At 45.9% G+C, this 19,954-nt stretch overlaps 1 protein-coding gene across 1 annotated transcript in view; it reads right to left on the reverse strand.

The window, feature by feature from the left end:
- The window catches only part of ORC6 (origin recognition complex subunit 6), a 93,374-nt gene that overhangs the window by 63,940 nt on the left and 9,480 nt on the right, over positions 1 to 19,954 (reverse strand). The window contains exon 2 of the mRNA XM_069216633.1: positions 10,448 to 10,577. Coding sequence (XP_069072734.1) covers positions 10,448 to 10,577 — 130 coding nt within the window. The remainder of the gene's footprint in view (positions 1 to 10,447; positions 10,578 to 19,954) is intronic.

Here is a 19,954-nt window from a genome sequence, read left to right on the forward strand (position 1 = left end):
GCATCCTGCATTGATCCTGGGGTGCCTGAGGTAAGTCCCCCCGTGTCATGGGACAGCACACCGAGTGTGTCGCTACGGTGCAGCCGAATTTTTTGAGGTGCCAGCGTCCTGATAGGGACTGTCAGCGGGCCTTTCTGGGCCACGTGCGCCACTGCTGACGGGCCTCGGACGGGCGTGTTGCTGGGTGGCTGACGCCCATTCCTGGCCTTGTGTACACCGGGGGGGGGGGGGGGTTTGAGTCCTCCTATGTGGCACCTGGTCTGCAGGCGGCATATGGTGGGCCTGTGACGTAATTTAGGGTGCCCACACGCAGGACTTGGATGGCATGATCCGGCGCTGACTGCATGCCCCTTTGGACTGGCATTCTGCCTGGGAGCTGGAGTTTGGTCGACCTTTGGTTGGGCGGAAGTACGGCCCATGGGGCCACGAGAAGGAGGGGGCCAGAGGAACTGCCGCACAAGTAGGTGAGAGGTGGCCACTGCACGGATTACGGCGGAGGGGGTAAATGGCCGGGGTTCTGGACTTGGGCCTTCTGAGATGGGTGGCATTGGACTCGCTGGGAGGAGGCACTGGGGTTGCCAGATTCTCCAGATTCTGAGGCTGTCCACCGGGAGACGTTGTACAGTGGCACCCAGAAGCTGGAGGGGTAGTGGATCCTGACATTCTGGTGATGTGAATCAGGGCACTTTTGCCTCTTCCTTGAGTCAGTCAAGACAGGGACACCATTTTGCTCCTGGGTGACAGCGGAATGGGGTGGAACCAGCGGACGGAAGCATCACAAGGTAACACCATGGAGCAATGTACCAGTCCGGTTCACTTACTGCAGCGCCAGACCCGATTGGGGGGTGGGGTGGGGAGAGAACCAGAGTGTGCCAGCGAATACTGAGGAGCCACCACAAGCTGAGATTTTTGCGGCTATTCAAGGCTCTAGGGTGGCCCTCGAAGGAAAGAGAGACGGTGGCAGTTGAGGTCAACCTTTTTCAGGCAGACCTCAGAAAGGTGTCTGACAAGATTAAAGTGGCGGAGGGCTCCCTTGTGGAGCTGCAAACGGAGATGGGGGGGTCCTGCGCAAACAGATGGTGCAGGCCAATTCCACGGTTGGACGGGTGGAGGTGAGGCTGGAGGATGCAAAGGGTAGGTCCCGGCGGAATAACATCCAATTGCTGGGATTTCCGGAGTGTGCGGAGGGGTCCACAGCTGAAACTTTTGTGGAGAGCTGGATCAGAGATGTGCTTCAGTCAGTCGGGCTGTCAAGGGTGTTTGTGGAGGAACGTGCTCATAGGGCCCTCATTGCACCTCCCCAGCCCGGCGCACCATCGAGGGCTATCATTGCCCATCTTTTGAACTACAAAGAACAAGACTGTGTCCTGCGGGCAGCCCACGAATCTGACAGGGCGGAATTTGAGAACTGCAAAATCTCCATTTATCCTGATTACACGAACAAGGTACAGAACTCCTGGCAGGGGTTCCTGGAGGTGAAAGCGAAGCTGCGTGCCATGAACATCAGATATATGCTCCTGTATCCGGCGTGTTTAAAAGGTGTTTTCCGGTGGCAGGTCCCACTTCAAGCATCTGAAGGAGGTATGGCGATGGCTGGAGATGTGGGACAAAGTAACGCTGGGCAGAGCGGAGAGGACAGGTGGGGTGGCTCCTGGGACCTCTGGAGCAGACAGCCGGACTGGAGAACCAGGGATGACGGTCAGCAGGAGGATGCTCTGACTCAGGCGGTGACCACAGACTCTCCCCATAGAATTGTGATACAACAGGATTGGACAATGGCGGTTGCAACTGCTGGATCGGCAGAGGGTTCGAATGGTGAGCTGGAGCGGGGAGCGGAGAAGGTCTGACTATGTTATTCACGTTTGGAAATTGCAGTTGTACACTCTATCTGGGTGCTGGTGTCAAAATGAGAGCACTCTCTTCGTGAGAAGGGGTGCAACTAACCTAAGAGCAAGGTCCTGTTGGGGTGTCATTTGAATTAAGCAATGTATTGGACATTGGGGGGGGGGGGGGGGTGTCTATTATAATTTCGATCTATGTTGGGTTGGTATTCAGGCGTTTGTATGGTGAAGCCGGGGTGGGGGGGGAGTGAACCTCATATCTGGGTAGTTGAGGATTAGGCTGTTGCCCTGGCAGCATCTACAGTATGGTTTGTTGTGCTTGTTTTATTGTTTATCCGGAGTGGGGATTGGGGGTCTGGGGAGTTTGGTTGGTGAAGTTTATCAACATTTGAAGTTTGCTTCAGTAGTACAGGCGTATGGGCAAGATGGGCCAGGTGTACTCTCCTTGTCTTCTCAAGGTTGTGGGGGAGGTCAGGGGTGGAGAGTCAGAGGGAGGGATGGTGGTTAACTACCAGTATGGGTCGATAGATTAATATGTTGACGTGGAATGGCAGGGGATTGAAGAGGTATACCACGCGCTACAGGGTACACTCCTTTCTGAGGAGACATAAGGTTCATATTGCCCGTCTTCAGGAAACGCACATGACTGAGGAGGAAGCACAAAAATTATCCCAAAAAAAAATGGCGGGTCAGATGTTCTCATCCTCATACTCCTCCTATGCAAGGGGCGTAACCATATGGGTGGATCCGGGGGGTCCCATTTACCCACGTGTACAGTGAAGTAGATTTCGAGGGTAGGTACGTCCTCGTGGAGGGCATGCTGGATGGATTCCCCATCATCCTCAACATTTATGCGCCCAATACAGATGAACACTCCTTTTATGCCAGAATACCAGAGATCTTGGGGGACGGTGTGGATGGGCCTATTGTGTGCGCTGGAGATTATAACTGTATATTGAATGGGGAAACGGACGGTCTCCCCTCAAGGCTGGAACTAAACCTTTAATGGTGAAATCCCTGACGGAAGTTATGAGTAATTTAGGATTATGGGATGGATGGAGGGAGGGAGCTGCACCCGGAGGGCAGGGAGTACACTTGCCACTCCAAAACACAAACAAGTATAGCCGGCTGGACCGGTTTCTTCTGGGCGGACTGAGTAGCGCGCAGGTCTTGGATGTCACACACTTGGGTAGGTTCTTATCGGATCACGCACCAGTGCTGATGCGCCTGCAATGGAGGGGCTGATACTACTGGCTCAGTACGTATCTGGTGCATGCCTGCGGAGTTCTTGACTGATGTGATGTCGGGTCAAGGTGGGGGGAGACCATTAAAGGCTATGTGGACTTGAAATGGAACACAATGACTTCTAGGGGTGCTGAGTGGGAGGCTTTGAAGGCAGTAGGGCGGGAAGTCTGCATAGGTACTGTATGCGGGGTACGTAGACAAACGGAGCAGGAACTCACAAGCTTGGAGGAGAAGTTAGGGGCTCTGCAGCACCAATCACCAAACATGAGAATGAATGATAGGGAGGAACTCAGGTTGTAAAAGGATGTTAACAGTTGTCTGGACACGGAGTAGGGTCACACTTAGGGCATGTAGGCAACGTCTGCACTGGGAGGGGGATAAATCTGGCAAGGATTCCGAAACGGGAAGTGTAGGCGCCCCCCCATTGTGCATATCAGTAACATGATTGGCGAGGTGATCACTAAACGTACGGACATCCTTCGGTTGTTGATGGAGCATCTGCAGAGGGCATCAAGAGCTGCTGCACCACCCCCAGAGGATGGCGTGGGGGGGGATTTCTGTGGCAGATGCGGCTCCCGCGTTAGGAACAAGAGAGTAGGGATGTTTTGGAGACTGCTCTTACTGTGGAGGAAGTGAGTGAGACAATCAATGCGATTACCAAATCTAGATCTCTGTGGGTGGGGGTGGAGGGGGGGGGGGGGGGGCAGTGATGGTTTTCCAGTTGAGTTGTACCAGACGTTCTCCCTACTCCTTCGGGAGAGGCTCCTGGCGGTGTTTGAGGAGGCCCGAGTCCATAGCATGTTGCCAGAAACCATGCACCAGGGCATTGTGTCTGATGCTTAGCCTGGGGGGATCCCGGGGACCCTTCTGCCTATCGCCCGCCTACCGTGCTGAATAGTGATGTAAAGATATTGTGTAAGATTTTGGCTACTCAGTTTTGTGGGGTGATTCGGAGTTTGGTGCATGAAGATCAATGCAGGTTTATTCCTGGGCGCAACACGACCTATAACCTGGGTCGTCTGGCTCATGTTCTGCATGAAACTGAGGGTGAGGAGGATGAGATGGCACTAGTGTCACTGGTCCTAGAGAAGGCCTTTGACACTATTGTGTGGGGCTATATTTTAGAGTTGTTGCATGGTATGGGGTTTGGCCCGGGTTTTTGAACATAGGTGAGGCTACTGTATACTACCCCCTCTAGAGCCATCGGACTCCTGGGAGATCAGCAGGGGTATTAGACAGGTATACCCGCTCTTGCCACTTCTCTTTGCCCTAGCGGTGGAACCACTGGCGATCTGGTTCCAGGAGAAGCTAAGACCATGGGGTATCCGGGTGAGGAAGACTACACACATTGTTTCCCTATATGCAGATGATGCACTGGTATATCTTCTGGATCCTAGTGTTTGTGCCTTTGTTGCTGTAGATATTGGGTGTATTTGGAGTCGTCTCGGGTCTTAAGGTAAATAGGAAGAAGTCACTCCTGTTTCCTTTGGGGTCTCTTTACGGTGTCCCACAGGATGATTTGCCGAGTGTAGGACTCTGGTGGGAGTTTCCGTTATCTTGGCATGTAGGCCACTCACACGGTGGCGGCGCATGAAAAACATAATGTAGAATGAGTAGTTACTGGCCTGGAGCGTTCGGTCTCATTTTGGAACAGATTACCTCTTTCAGTAATGGGCAGGGCTGCAGTAGCAAAAATGGTGTTCCTGCCGTGCTGCTTGCACTTGGTTCAGAACTCCCGGTTTCCGTTGTTTGCTCAGCTTTTCCACAGTCTGGATAGCTTGTTGATCTCTCTAGTATGGGCTGGTTGACGTAGTAGGGCGATGCTGCCTGTATTGCAGCAGGATCTTGAGGGTTGCCGATCCCCAATATCAGACATTATTACTATGCGCACACCTGCAGCACGCTGCAAAGTGGATGACTGAGTACGATAATTGGGAGAAGAGATTGTTTGCAGGATTGCTGGATGGGTGTATGTTTGCACATCTATTGATGGCGGGTGGTCAGTCTGAGTTGATCGTCCCCTATCTGGTCAAGGCCACAGCCTGGCTCTGGGAGCAGGCCGTTAAGACTGTGCTCCGTCGGGCCGCGTTTGACAGAGAGTTGAGGATATGGGATTTAGCACCCTTTAGGGAAATGGAAAATCCGATGTCCATGGAGGGTTAAAGGTTGGGAGGTTGTGGAGTGATTGGAGATCTATACCCCAATGGAGTGTTCATTTCTTTTGATGAAGCTCAGGATACGTTTCGTCTGGGTCCTGGGCAGTTTTTACAATATGCAAAACTGGAGCGTGTGGCTCTTGAGATTTGGTGTTGTTTTCCCGATGGCCCCGCAGGCCTCGGTGGTGCTGAATGGATTGATTAATTGGGGTGAGGGTACTCAACTGATCACCCGGTTCTACAAAGCCCTTTGGGATGATCACCCGAACGTGATGTGTGGCACGTAGAGCGTGAATTTGGTGAACACACAGAGGATGACGATTGGGACCTGGTGCTATCACTGGAGTGCACAGTGTTGTGTAATAATAGGTTTATGTTGTTGCACTTCAACTTTGTGCACAGGACATACCTCACACCTATCCGACTAAACAGGATTGACCCGGGACGCAGGGCGGGGTGTCCCAGGTGTGGCGCTTTTGGTGCTTCCTTCCTGCATTTAGCTTGGACCTGTAGGGTGGTATTTAACTTCTGGCAGGAAGTGGTAGGGAGAGTTGAGGAGGTCACAGAATTAGGTTTGGAGGTGACGCCACTGATATGTCTTTTGGGGATAGTACAGAAACCACGGGGCCGGAGTATCCCATACAAGCTTGCGCAGTTGGCCTTGGGTGTTGGTGTTGGCCAGGCGCAGGGTAGCTATTGGTTGGATGAGTTCCCGGGGTCCTTCAATCCTCTGTTGGATGCGAGATTTAATGGAATGGGGTGCGGAGGAACAGCACATGCGCAGGGATGAGGGGGCTTTAACAGATGTGGTGGTTTGGGGCGCACTATTGGAAGGGTTCACTGGAGCGGAGGACCCATGTTCTGCAGGAAGCACAGAGGATGAGGGGGGTGAGAGTGTGCCTTGAACCAATTGGGCATTTGACAGCCAACTATGATAAGGACATGTTTCAATTGTATATAATTTGTGTAATGACTGGTCTAAGGTGGATCTTTAGCAGTGGGGGGGGGGGGGGGGGGGGGGGGTCTGTGGGGAAATTCAGCAGCAGTGGTTGCCATCGTCTCTTGGCTGGGATTTATGTGAATAAGGCCCACTGGTACTGTAATATAATGATACTGCCATGTCTCGCAATAACCAGGACTGCACTGTATGTTTATTGTTGATCATGTTTTTCAAACTCAGTAAAAAACAGTCATAAAAAAATACATTAAAAAAATTAAAAAATGTTTTTTTAAAATCTATATATAAACATATAATATAAAACTAAACAAATATATTTCAACTATTTTAAAAATAAGTATTTAAATCAGAAAATAAAAGATACACTATTCCCACTCCACTCTGTGCAACAGTAGGGAAAGCGTTGGACTTCAAAGGGGTTAAATTTACTAAGCACCCTCCAGCAGGAAACACGTTGGAACTCAGAGGGGTTAAATTTACTAATCCCACTCTAGTGTGTGCAAGGAAACCTATGGACTCCAGAGGAGTGATATTTACTATTTCCACTCCAGTCTGTGCAGCAGTAGGGAAAATACTCCACTTCAAACACATAACATTTTAATAACCCTATTGGTTGACCAGAAATATAAAATTCTAAACCATATATTATATTTTCACTTAAAAAAACAAAAACAAAAAAAAACACAAAGGCTGGAGGAACATTATAGTTAGGTACACATTTTACATTTTTTGATGGTCCTGGGACCGCGGGGGAGCCTCAAGACCTCCCCTGTGGTCCCATTGCTCCAGCAACCAAGGAGATGCTTTAAGTAGTAGCTCCGTGGTTGCTGGAGCAATGCTTTCATCTCTGTTCCCTGCACACATCTCTGTGTGCAGGGAACAGAGATGAAAACTCTGCTTTCTGACAGCGAGACCTGTTTGGCAAGTCCTGCTGTCAAAAAGAGGAGATTTGACAGCTGCATCCAAGCCACAGCAAACAGCTAAGTCTCAGGGGTGGGCACCCTAGGACACAGTAGGAGCCGGCCCTGGGGGGGTGGCAGTCCCCATGGCCATTAGTGACTCCTCAAGGGGGGGGCCATGCTCCCCCCTCCTCCAATGTGCGTAGCCCAGGGAAGTGGTGGTCCCTGGGGCTGCAGGGGGTCTGAAACAGACCCAATTTCTATTGCTGCCCCGCATTAATTTTAATTCATGCCCTGGCAGGTGGTGGTTCTCGGTGCTATGGGGGGTGGGAGGGGTCCGGGGCCCCCGCATTTAAATGGAAATAAGCCCCAGGAAGGTGGTGGTCCACAGGGCTACAGGAGAGGAGAGGCAGGGCGACTCCCCCCACAGTAAAACAATGCCCCCGGGATGTGGCCCACCCAGGGGCTTCAAAGAAAAATGAAGCGCAGAAGCCCATGCTTTAAAAAATAAAATAATGTATGAATGTTCTCCTGATCTGCTGCGAATCGTGGCAAACATTTTAAACAAATGCCTTTTAACCTTAGTGTTGGGGGGGGGGGGGAGGGGGGGGGCTGTACATTTGCGACCCAAACACCAGACTTAAGAGGTCAGGGTGTTTGTACCCTGGCCCCTTTTGTATTTTTTTTATTCTTTTATTTTGTGGACTCAGCTGAAGCAGAGTCTCAATATGGCTGCCAACACTCCCTGGTTTTGAGTGCCTGCAGCCAATCAGATCTCAGCACGAGATCAGGAGGGGTCTTAAATTCTTCGTGTCCCTAGATATGGAAATTTTGATTTCCATTAATTTCTCACAAACTACTGAACAGAATTACACCAAATTAAACAAGGGTTTTTCTGTACCAAGAGCTACCTTTCTGCCAAATTTGGTGTAATTCCGTCCAGTGGTTTTGGCACGATCGCGGTTTAATTTTTCATATAGGAATTAACATTGGAAACGCTATAAATGTCACTCCTCCTTTATCTCAGCCCCCACTTGACAGGTCACCCCGAAACTTTCCAAACAGCAGCTCAGGTGACTGTCAATTTTTGGGGGGAGATTTTAGTGAAGGTACGTGAAGCGGCGTCAAAGATAGACTAGCAAAAAACAGCTTTTTCTGTAGAAACTAGGTCCCAACTAAAACTACCTAGTAGGGACTGCCACTAGGTAACACACTATATATATGTATATAAAATATATACACGATTAAACAATTTACATGATAAAATTTTTTAAGGTTTATCAATTCAAAATGTAATTTTATTCAATTAAGGTCCTACACTATACTCCCACAAACCTAAACCCACATTTAAAATATAAGTGAAAGAAATACATATAACACAATTAACATATTTAATAATCAAATAATAAAAACATTAATCAATTGTTAATTATTTAAATAACTTCCCACCCTATGCCTCTACAAACACAAACCAGCACCTAATATATAACTTTAAAAAAACTTAACTATTAAGCAATTTACATAATTATCAATTAAATAATAAATGAATAATTGTTACTTAACTCACTTCTCACCCTAGACCCCTACTAACCCAACATGCCACACCTAATATATAACTTAACTGTAAGTACACAATTGATATAATAATCAAATTCCTAAATTATTTTTTTAAATAATACTTAATTAACTTTCCACCCTGTACCCCTACAAACCTTACATTATAAATTACTATTAACAAATTAAATATTATAAATCCCTTCAAATTACAAACTATGTTTAAAAATATTGGCAACAATTATACAAACAATATTCAACATATAACACATGAACTAGAACACAAAGATAATTAAAACAATTTTTTACAACTATATTATTGAAAATATTAAGTTATTCTTAAATACAGTATTACTTACCTAAAACAAAAATAAAAACGATAGTCAATGATATTTCTGCATCACAATCTTTTTTGTATCACAATATTTTTTTCCGACATTTTTGTATCTCAATATTTAAAACTCAATATTTTGTCCAAAACACCTTAGCAAAGACCTGCTACTCAGATTACAGGCTATACCCATTAAAATAGCAGCTAACCTGTTCTTAACCTGTACACGTGAAAGTACAGCATACAAATGGCTAGTCACCCTCACAGTAGACTAGACGTTTTGCAGGGCAACCAATATATTTTTACATTTAACAGTGAGTGCCATACTGCATTTGAAACATTTGGGTACGACTCCTAGCTTGCGTAAGCTTGTTGCAAACACAGTCAAATATTGTTTTACTGAATAGCACTGCAACACTATTGGGAAATGCCCCAGAAAATAGAAAGGCAAGGCTAGACACACCAATGGGATTCTACAGTTATTGGTATGACCATTGCTAAACCCTGCTTCTCAACGGGCATAGGAGTAGCATGACCGCTGAAATAAATATGGTTCTGCCCAGCTGCTTACTGATTTCGAAAAGTTAGTGATCAATGGATTTCAGAGGTAGTACTTGGAGTTAAATATGTTGTTTATCCAAAACCCACTCAAAGTGCTTTGTAATCTCCAGATTTTTCACCAGCTCCTCTGGATGCCATGTCTTAACCCTTAGCAGAGTGTTTTCTCCAGCACCTAGTCACCATACCTGAAATTGGGGAACAGGGAACGCAGCACACTACACCACGAGTCAATGTGCCTGTTGAATTCCCCATATCTAAAAGCTTGGGCAACAAAAACAATACTTACACATGGTTCTTTGTATGTACACATGATTATGATAGAAAGGAACAGAGACCCAGAAAGAAAATCTCCTGCGTTTTAAATATACAATTTAGTCAGGGAGGCAGGACAGACTTACAAAACCAGGGCCTAATTCACAAAGGAAAATGTACACATTTGGGTAGACTTGTGATTTTTTTGTTTCTTCACAACCTACAAGCTAACAGTAAGTTTACGACTGGACAAGACTTTCTTTTTATGTCCCAAGTTCTCTTCGCTGACTGCACAGTCTCTGCAGTCATAAACGTATTATTAAAACAGAGTTTGTGAGTACCAAATAAAATATTAACTTACACAAAACTGTAAGCTTACCTTTAGAATCAGGCCTGTTGTTTCTTGGTTCTACAGCCAGCAACACAACACAACTACTATATTTACCAGGAAATGCCATCAATAACTGTATATATAGATTACACTGTAACTTGAAGCATTAATCCAAATTGAAAGGCCAGCGATATTCAATTTGCATTCACATTTACAGGTACACAGAATGTGAACACATAGACCATAGCTACTCAGGGTTAAAAAGCAGTTCAGCCTTTTCACTACCAACCAGCCAATAAAAGCCACTGTCAATGCCTACCTTATCTACTGGGTGCTTCAAAGAGTTAGCTGCAAGATGTAAGCACATCACTGAGTTGCTCGTGGCTGTTGTGTGCGAAGCCAGTCCTGCACACTTGACCTGGGACATTCGGAGAAATTCTTCTGCTTTCCTGTAAGATATAAACTAGGATGATTATCTTCCTGGAAGACACTTCTAAAGTACCTCGCTCATCTCCGCTATTAGCATCTATACCCTGTGTGATCTGTGGAGCAGAGGATATGGAGAGGTGCCCTAAAGCCCCTCCTTTTGTTTGTAGCAGAACGAAGGTCCATATTAGGACAAACTAGGTTCTACCCGACACCTAGCAGGTTACTGGAGAGTCCTGAGCCAGCTTCAAGTTAGCAGGCACACAAGATATATATACATATATATATATATATATATATATATATATATATATATATATATATATACATACATACATACACACACACACATATACATATATATATATATATACCAATTCCACAGATCTTTATCATATGCTAACCTAGTGTACAATAAAACAAAATAGTGGCAAGACCCACCAGAATAAAGGCGACAGATAATAAAGGTATATAGGATGAAACATATGAGAATTATATAGACAAGTAGATTTCCTTGCATAGCCTAGAGCTCCAATTGTTAGTTGCTAACAACCTGCAGTTACGAGGTAGAAGCTATCATAGCTACATACATGTAATTGGTTTGTGTAAGGCACACACACCTGACATAGGAAGTCAACAACTGTTTCGTGGCTAGTTTTGTTGAATTACAAACTGAGATGTAAAAGTCTGAGTGATACATTGGGAGTGGGTGGCTGTAGGAGGCTGGACTGGCTTGTAGTGAGTACCAAGGGGTACTTGCACCTTGCACCAGGCCCAGTTATCCCTTATTAGTGTATAGGGTGTCTAGCAGCTTAGGCTGATAGATAATGGTAGCTTAGCAGAGCAGCTTAGGCTGAACTAGGAGACGTGTGAAGCTACTACAGTACCACTTAGTGTCATATGCACAATATCATAAGAAAACACAATACACAGTTATACTAAAAATAAAGGTACTTTATTTTTATGACAATATGTCAAAGTATCTTAGAGTGTACCCTCAGTGAGAGGATAGGAAATATACACAAGATATATATACACAATAGCAAAAATATGCAGTATAGTCTTAGAAAACAGTGCAAACAATGTATAGTTACAATAGGATGCAATGGGGAAACATAGGGATAGGGGCAACACAAACCATATACTCCAAAAGTGGAATGCGAACCACAAATGGACCCCAAACCTATGTGACCTTGTAGAGGGTCGCTGGGACTATTAGAAAATAGTGAGAGTTAGAAAAATAACCCTCCCCAAGACCCTGAAAAGTGAGTGCAAAGTGCACTAAAGTTCCCCTAAGGACAAAGAAGTCGTGTTAGAGGAATAATGCAGGAAAGACACAAACCAACAATGCAACAACTGTGGATTTCCAATCTAGGGTACCTGTGGAACAAGGGGACCAAGTCCAAAAGTCACAAGCAAGTCGGAGATGGGCAAATGCCCAGGAAATGCCAGCTGCGGGTGCAAAGAAGCTTCTACTGGACAGAAGAAGCTGAGGTTTCTGCAGGAACGAAAAAGGGCTAGAGACTTCCCCTTTGGTGGACGGATCCCTCTCGCCGTGGAGAGTCGTGCAGAAGTGTTTTCCCGCCGAAAGAACGCCAACAAGCCTTGCTAGCTGCAAATCGTGCGGTTAGCGTTTTTGGACGCTGCTGAGGCCCAGGAGGGACCAGGAGGTCGCAAATTGGACCAGCAGAGAGAGGGAACGTCGAGCAAGACAAGGAGCCCTCTCTGAAGCAGGTAGCACCCGGAGAAGTGCCAGAAACAGGCACTACGAGGATGCGTGAAACGGTGCTCGCCGAAGTTGCACAAAGGAGTCCCACGTCGCCGGAGACCAACTTAGAAAGTCGTGCAATGCAGGTTAGAGTGCCGTGGACCCAGGCTTGGCTGTGCACAAAGGATTTCCGCCGGAAGTGCACAGGGGCTGGAGTAGCTGCAAAAGTCGCGGTTCCCAGCAATGCAGCCCAGCGAGGTGAGGCAAGGACTTACCTCCACCAAACTTGGACTGAAGAGTCACTGGACTGTGGGGGTCACTTGGACAGAGTCGCTGGATTCGAGGGACCTCGCTCGTCGTGCTGAGAGGAGACCCAAGGGACCGGTAATGCAGCTTTTTGGTGCCTGCGGTTGCAGGGGGAAGATTCCGTTGACCCACGGGAGATTTCTTCGGAGCTTCTGGTGCAGAGAGGAGGCAGACTACCCCCACAGCATGCACAAGCAGGAAAACAGTTGAGAAGGCGGCAGGATCAGCGTTACAGAGTTGCAGTAGTCGTCTTTGCTACTATGTTGCAGGTTTGCAGGCTTCCAGCGCGGTCAGCAGTCGATTCCTTATCAGAAGGTGAAGAGAGAGATGCAGAGGAACTCGGCTGAGCTCGTGCATTCGTTATCTGCAGTTTCCCCAGAGACAGAGACCCTAAATAGCCAGAAAAGAGGGTTTGGCTACCTAGGAGAGAGGATAGGCTACTAACACCTGAAGGAGCCTATCAGAAGGAGTCTCTGACGTCACCTGGTGGCACTGGCCACTCAGAGCAGTCCAGTGTGCCAGCAGCACCTCTGTTTCCAAGATGGCAGAGGTCTGGAGCACACTGGAGGAGCTCTGGACACCTCCCAGGGGAGGTGCAGGTCAGGGGAGTGGTCACTCCCCTTTCCTTTGTCCAGTTTCGCGCCAGAGCAGGGCTAAGGGGTCCCCTGAACCGGTGTAGACTGGCTTATGCAGAATTGGGCACATCTGTGCCCAACAAAGCATTTCCAGAGGCTGGGGGAGGCTACTCCTCCCCTGCCTTCACACCATTTTCCAAAGGGAGAGGGTGTAACACCCTCTCTCAGAGGAAGTTCTTTGTTCTGCCATCCTGGGCCAGGCCTGGCTGGACCCCAGGAGGGCAGATGCCTGTCTGAGGGGTTGGCAGCAGCAGCAGCTGCAGTGAAACCCCAGGAAGGGCAGTTTGGCAGTACCAGGGTCTGTGCTACAGACCACTGGGATCATGGGATTGTGCCAACTATGCCAGGATGGCATAGAGGGGGCAATTCCATGATCATAGACATGTTACATGGCCATATTCGGAGTTACCATTGTGAAGCTACATATAGGTAGTGACCTATATGTAGTGCACGCGTGTAATGGTGTCCCCGCACTCACAAAGTTCAGGGAATTGGCTCTGAACAATGTGGGGGCACCTTGGCTAGTGCCAGAGTGCCCTCACACTAAGTAACTTTGCACCTAACCTTTACCAGGTAAAGGTTAGACATATAGGTGACTTATAAGTTACTTAAGTGCAGTGTAAAATGGCTGTGAAATAACGTGGACGTTATTTCACTCAGGCTGCAGTGGCAGGCCTGTGTAAGAATTGTCAGAGCTCCCTATGGGTGGCAAAAGAAATGCTGCAGCCCATAGGGATCTCCTGGAACCCCAATACCCTGGGTACCTCAGTACCATATACTAGGGAATTATAAGGGTGTTCCAGTAAGCCAATGTAAATTGGTAAAAATGGTCACTAGCCTGTTAGTGACAATTTTGAGAGAAATGAGAGAGCATAACCACTGAGGTTCTGATTAGCAGAGCCTCAGTGAGACAGTTAGGCACTACACAGGGAACACACACATATAGGCCACAAACTTATGAGCACTGGGGTCCTGACTAGCAGGGTCCCAGTGACACATAACAAACATACTGAAAACATAGGGTTTTCACTATGAGCACTGGGCCCTGGCTAGTAGGATCCCAGTGAGACAGTGAAAACACCCTGGCATACACTCACAAAACAGGCCAAAAGTGGGGGTAACAAGGCTAGAAAGAGGCTACTTTCTCACAGTGGCACCTGAAGTGGGAAAGAAATCTCCAGGGTGTGACCGGAACCAAGTTTTTTTTTATTTTTTACATCAGATTAAGGCTTTCCATGTGGGAGGCCAAAAAGAAGGGCAAGGCGGAAGAAGATGACAGTGCGAAGTGAAAACAAGAGTCATCTGAGAAGCTTGCTAGACAGATGTTTGTGGGTTCCCATAAGTAATACCCAAGAGGGTATGTGGACAATCCCATTGCTGTGCGGGTGCAGCATTTCTTACCACAGTAAGACTTACTTCTGAGTGTTTTGTAGGGATTGTTTCAATACAGTCACATCTTGGGCTTTCTCAATGGGGGGGGGGTGGGGGAGGCAGAGTTTCAAATCCATTTTTGTTTGTTAGGCAGAAGATATAAAAGCAAAAAGGTATTAGAAGTAGTAATTTAAGAACAAATGCAGATTTAACAGTTATATCTATCAACTGGAGCATTTAGTAAAAATATGGACTAAAGTACACAGCTGTAAATTTTTCCGTTCAAGTGTGGAATGCCACACAAAGGGACAAAATGGTCGCATTACAGGAGAGTGGGCTTAAACATCAAGTACAATGCAGAATGTCAAGATTAACACTTACATGACAAAACATTAAGGGCCTCATTACAAGTTTGGTGGTCTGTGGACCACCATGGTAGCAATGGCAGTCCGATCACCGCAACTTTGGCGGTCGGACTGCCAGAAGACCACCATATTCAGTACGACGGGTACTGTGGTGGTCCTGACCTAGGTGGGCGATATAGGAGATCCCGGCACTGGGACCGCAATGGCCATTACAACCTGCAGGACCGCCAAGATATCAATTGCGATCCCATCGCCATGGAAATCTTGGTGGTCCAGCAGGTAAGGGGTCCAAAAAGCGGGGGCCCAGGAGTTATGGCCAAATGAAAGGTGAGGCAGATGATGTTGGCTCTCAAATAATTTGGGGATCGGAGGCACCCTGTGTCCCATGAACGACGTGGTACAGGGGCACAATCTGCCCGTCGTACTGAGAGGTAGTGCTGCATGGCCGGCAGTCGCTCCATAATACTGTCCCCTGTCTCCCACCACCAGTAACGCCAGCCACGTGGGGAACTTGTAATCCAAAGGTCTTGGGACCGTCAGGCTGGCGCTGTTTGAAAGACCGCCACCATGGCGATCCGGAAGTCTGACTGCAAAACTCGTAATGAGGCCCTAAGTGTTTTAGGCTAGCCCTTTAATGGTAATATGGACAAACAGTAATAAATCACACATCAGAACTTGGGTAGTTTCCCAAGGTCATGCAAAAACCATAGATCAGAAAAAAAAAAAAAAAAAAAAAAAAAAAAATGGGACCATCTGCAAATGCAATTTGTGGTCCCAATAAGTCACCTCAGGCTGATGATCAGCAGATACCCTGCAAGCCTTCAGTGTGCAGGGATTACAACGCATTAATCTTTGCAATGTATTGTAATACAATGTAGAAGATATTATTTTATATATATATATATATATATATATATATATATATATAAAAAAACTTTTAAAAAAACAAAAAAGGTTACATGGACTTTATAGAAATTCAGCTATTAGAGTTATTTCAAGTAATTATAACTTGTGCCCTAAGGTAACTCACACCCCTGCCACGCACAGTTCTTTCCTCAAAAATGTTACTCCAAATATTACATTGATATTATCAACAATGTTATCAGAGATGTCATGAGTGATGTAATACTGGGGTAATTAGCAGGGCATGGTGAGGGCGCAAGTTATAGTCACCTTAGGTCACGCGTTATAGTTACCGGAGATAAAAAGACATAGAAATTTAGCTTTTATTGTGTTATGTTTAAAATGTAAGCACAACTATAATGTCCCTGTAACCACTGTTTTTTTAAGTGAATTTCTATGTTTTTAAAAATTCGATTTCCTAACTATAAAGTCCCTGTAACCTATGTTTTTTTCCTGTGAATTTCTGTGTGTGTTTTTTTTTTTTTTTAACGTGAAGTAATTTTCATTACTATAGGTTAATCCAACCACTGGAGAGCATGGCCTCCAACTATGTGTGACAGATTGGCTGCAGGGCCCGGCCAGTGGACAAGCCCTGCAGCCAATCCTCTATAAACATCCAACCCAAAGCCATGCAGGGTCGCAGGGGAGCAGCGTGCAACCAAGCCCTGCAGCCAACCCCACGTATAAACGCCCAACACCAGCGCAACACACAGCCCTTGGCTGTGCGCGCAAGGATTGGCCACAGGGCCTGGCCTGTGGCCAGGCCCAGCAGTCAACTCCCTATAACCACCCTTGCCTTTGGCTGTGTGTGGCGGGGTGCAATTCAGCTCCATCACGGTTTATAGATAACTGCAGGGAAAAATAAATGCTTGCTTTGCCTTTACCATGCACAAGAAATTTGATGATTAGTACTTTACACAAGTGGAGCTTTAACGTGAGCACCGGCTTTGTTTATATGTGTAAATGCTTTCGGTTGAGGGTTTATTTCTGTGAAATAAGCATCGTACCAGAATGAATCCTGCACTGCGTATTTATCCAAGAAGTGGCCAGCATTTTGTGCAGAATGTCTACTTAACTAGAGAACTTTCTACAGGCTAATTAGTAAGTGATACCTTGTTGGAGTAAATGTATAAGGAAGCCAAGGTAATGTCTCTAGTGAAGACATGTGTATTGCCTTTGCCATTGTGATTGTTTTTCAAGCATCTTCATTAGATAAAACTTTACAGGGTGGAACCGCACAGAAAACACACTTGGATGATTTGCACTTCGTAGAAGTAAGGGCTTCTATTTTCCTTTTGATAGAAGGGACCGCATGGGAATCTCAAGGCCCCCCAGAGTCCCAGCCAGCTCCCGACCTTCTGCAAGAGCCAGCATTGCTCCTGCACGCAGGGAGCCGCTGTCAATGCAGCTCCCTGCATGTGGAAGCAATACTTCATCTCTTTCCCTGCCCGGATGTCTGCTTCAGGGAGGTGGTGGTCCCCGGAGACTAGGGAGGGTCCACACACGCCTCTCGCTTTATTTCCTTATTGTGGCCCCAGGAAGTGGTGTTGGTCCCCTGGGGAGGGGTCCCTGCAGTCCCGCCACATAATTTGCTTTTGCTCTAGGGACGTAGAAGTCCCTGGGGCCGGGGATGCCTGCATTTTCATACCACTGTAGCCCAAGGGAGGAGGTGGTTTCCCAGCGGCATCTGCACAGCCCACCCGCATTACAGGGAATTTAGCCTCAGGGTGGTGGTGGTTATATATATATATATATATATATATATATATATATATATATATATATATATATAGATAGAGAGAGAGATCGCAATGTCCCTGGGACCTGGCCCACCTGGGGGCCAACTCAAAAACAAGTGCAGCAGACCGTGCTTTAAAAAAAATCTATATATCTATCTATCTATCTATCTATCTATCTCGACAAAATTCACAAATATTCAAAAATTCCACCAGGAATGTAACAAAAAACAAACAAAAAAAAAAAAAAAAAAAAAAAAAAAAGTTTTTGGCCCTGGAGGAGTCCTGGAGGACCCGTGAACAAAGGTTAGGGACTCAGGGTATTCCTACCCTGGCCCATTTGAGTTTTATTTTTTGGAGGGGGGGTGGGGTAGGGGGTATCAGCTGAAGCAGAGTCCCAAAATGGATGCCAAAACTTCCAGGCTTCCTGGTTGAAATGTTGCCAGCCAATCAGATATCAGCACAGGGACAGTTGGATCTCAGGATTCTCTGCGTCCCCTAGATGTCTATATTTTTAACCTTTAATATTCCAGAAGCTACTCAACGGATTTACACCAAATCATAATCTACTCACCAAGATCTAGTTTCCTGACAAAATTGGTGTAATTTGGCTCTGCGATTCGGGCTGTAGGTGTGCCCAAAGATCCCATGATAAAATGAATGGGGGAAACGTATTTTGGGACCCCCCTTTTTCTCAGATGCCCCCCACCCGATTGATATATCAACCCAAAACTTTTAAGACAGTAGCTGAATCAAGTATCATATTAGTTTTGAACATTTTGTGAAGATTCGTCAAGTGGTGGCAAAGTAATTGGCAAAGCAAAAAAAAAAAAAACTGATTTTCCTATGGAAACTATGTCCTAATTAGAACTACCTACCAGCGACCGCCAGTAGAATATAGTCACACACACACACAGATCCCATCCGACTCCTAAAAACGAAAACAAAAAAAAATAATTACACCCTTACTACCACATACCCTTACCTGAACTCTAAGTACCCCTTAATACCCAGTACCCTCACCCTAAAAACCCCATATTACACAGTACCCTTACCGTCCAGTGAACCCTAAAACCCCTTTCAAATTTTACTACCATAAAGCCATGTCCATACATTAAACTCTTAAAGCCCCCCTTTTTTAAATTACATAATTATGTTATATTATAATTAAAAAAAATAAAATACAAAAATAAAAAAAAATTAAAAGAAACACTCAGCTGCTTCGTAAAGTACCAAAAAGCAAAGCCTGTGTAGTAAAGGCACTTGTGATAACGTCCTGTGGGGGATAAGCTGTATACCTCTCAGACTAGCTTCTGTCTTTTGGCGAGGACTCTTCAAATACATATGGCAGAGACTGGGGATTCATTTTTGGAGGTGATGCGGGTTGCGTACCTGGGCTCTCTTTTGACGTGACAAACAGGAAAGCATTAGCCCAGATTTTAGTGACTATTTCCTAACTATCTGCAAAACAGAATGTTAACTACCAATCAGGTCTCAAGATACATCACATAAAATTATTTGTGTATTTTTTTTTTTTAAGTTACATTTTGTGAAATATTGTTTGCCACATTTTGAACATTTACAAGTATTTGGGCAGTGGGGAAGGGGAGGGGGGGGGGGAATTGAGAGGGTGATGTCAATCCCCTAAAGCCCAACTCAATTTTAAGCAGACACTAACTCCATCTTAGTAAACGCGAGTTGCCATTTTCTCAATTTTAGGCAATGGAAGTCACCATATTTACAACAGATTGTGTCATGTCTATAATTGATGCAGATGTCATCTGACCTTATCATTCCAAGAACTCTGAAGGTGTCAAGTCATTCAGACATTGACAGATATAAACACCTGATGCGACATCAGTCTGGGACAAGTATCTAGTTATCACAAACCAAAGTCACATAAGAACAAACACAGACATATAGCCAAAATAGTGTAGTCTGAATTGACATCCATTTACATTATGTGTTGATAAGGATAAGTCCAGGATCACATAATCTACGTCAAACATTACTAAATTTATGTCAGAAAATCCAATCTCTGATAAAAACTGCCCCTTTACCATTTGTCAGAAGATGTCCTACACCCAGATTATCGCACAAGATACAGCCGGAGACCGTCTTCACTGCTTCTAGAGCCAAGAAAATTCTACATCACACTTGATACAAGTAACAAACTGAGTCCAGGAGAAAGGATGCCGAGGTGCAAGTTTTCCTTTCACAGGCAACACTGCCTTCATAACTCACTAACAAAAATGGTTAGCTATTGTGTGAAGAATTTTCAGTTCTATTATGGACACAGAGGCGAAGATTATGCTTCTCTTTCTTTATCTATTGAACACACCAGCAAAGTAACAATACAGAAAATACTACATTTTC

The sequence above is a fragment of the Pleurodeles waltl genome, chromosome 12 (assembly GCF_031143425.1).
Source record: "Pleurodeles waltl isolate 20211129_DDA chromosome 12, aPleWal1.hap1.20221129, whole genome shotgun sequence".
Lineage (NCBI taxonomy): Eukaryota > Metazoa > Chordata > Amphibia > Caudata > Salamandridae > Pleurodeles > Pleurodeles waltl.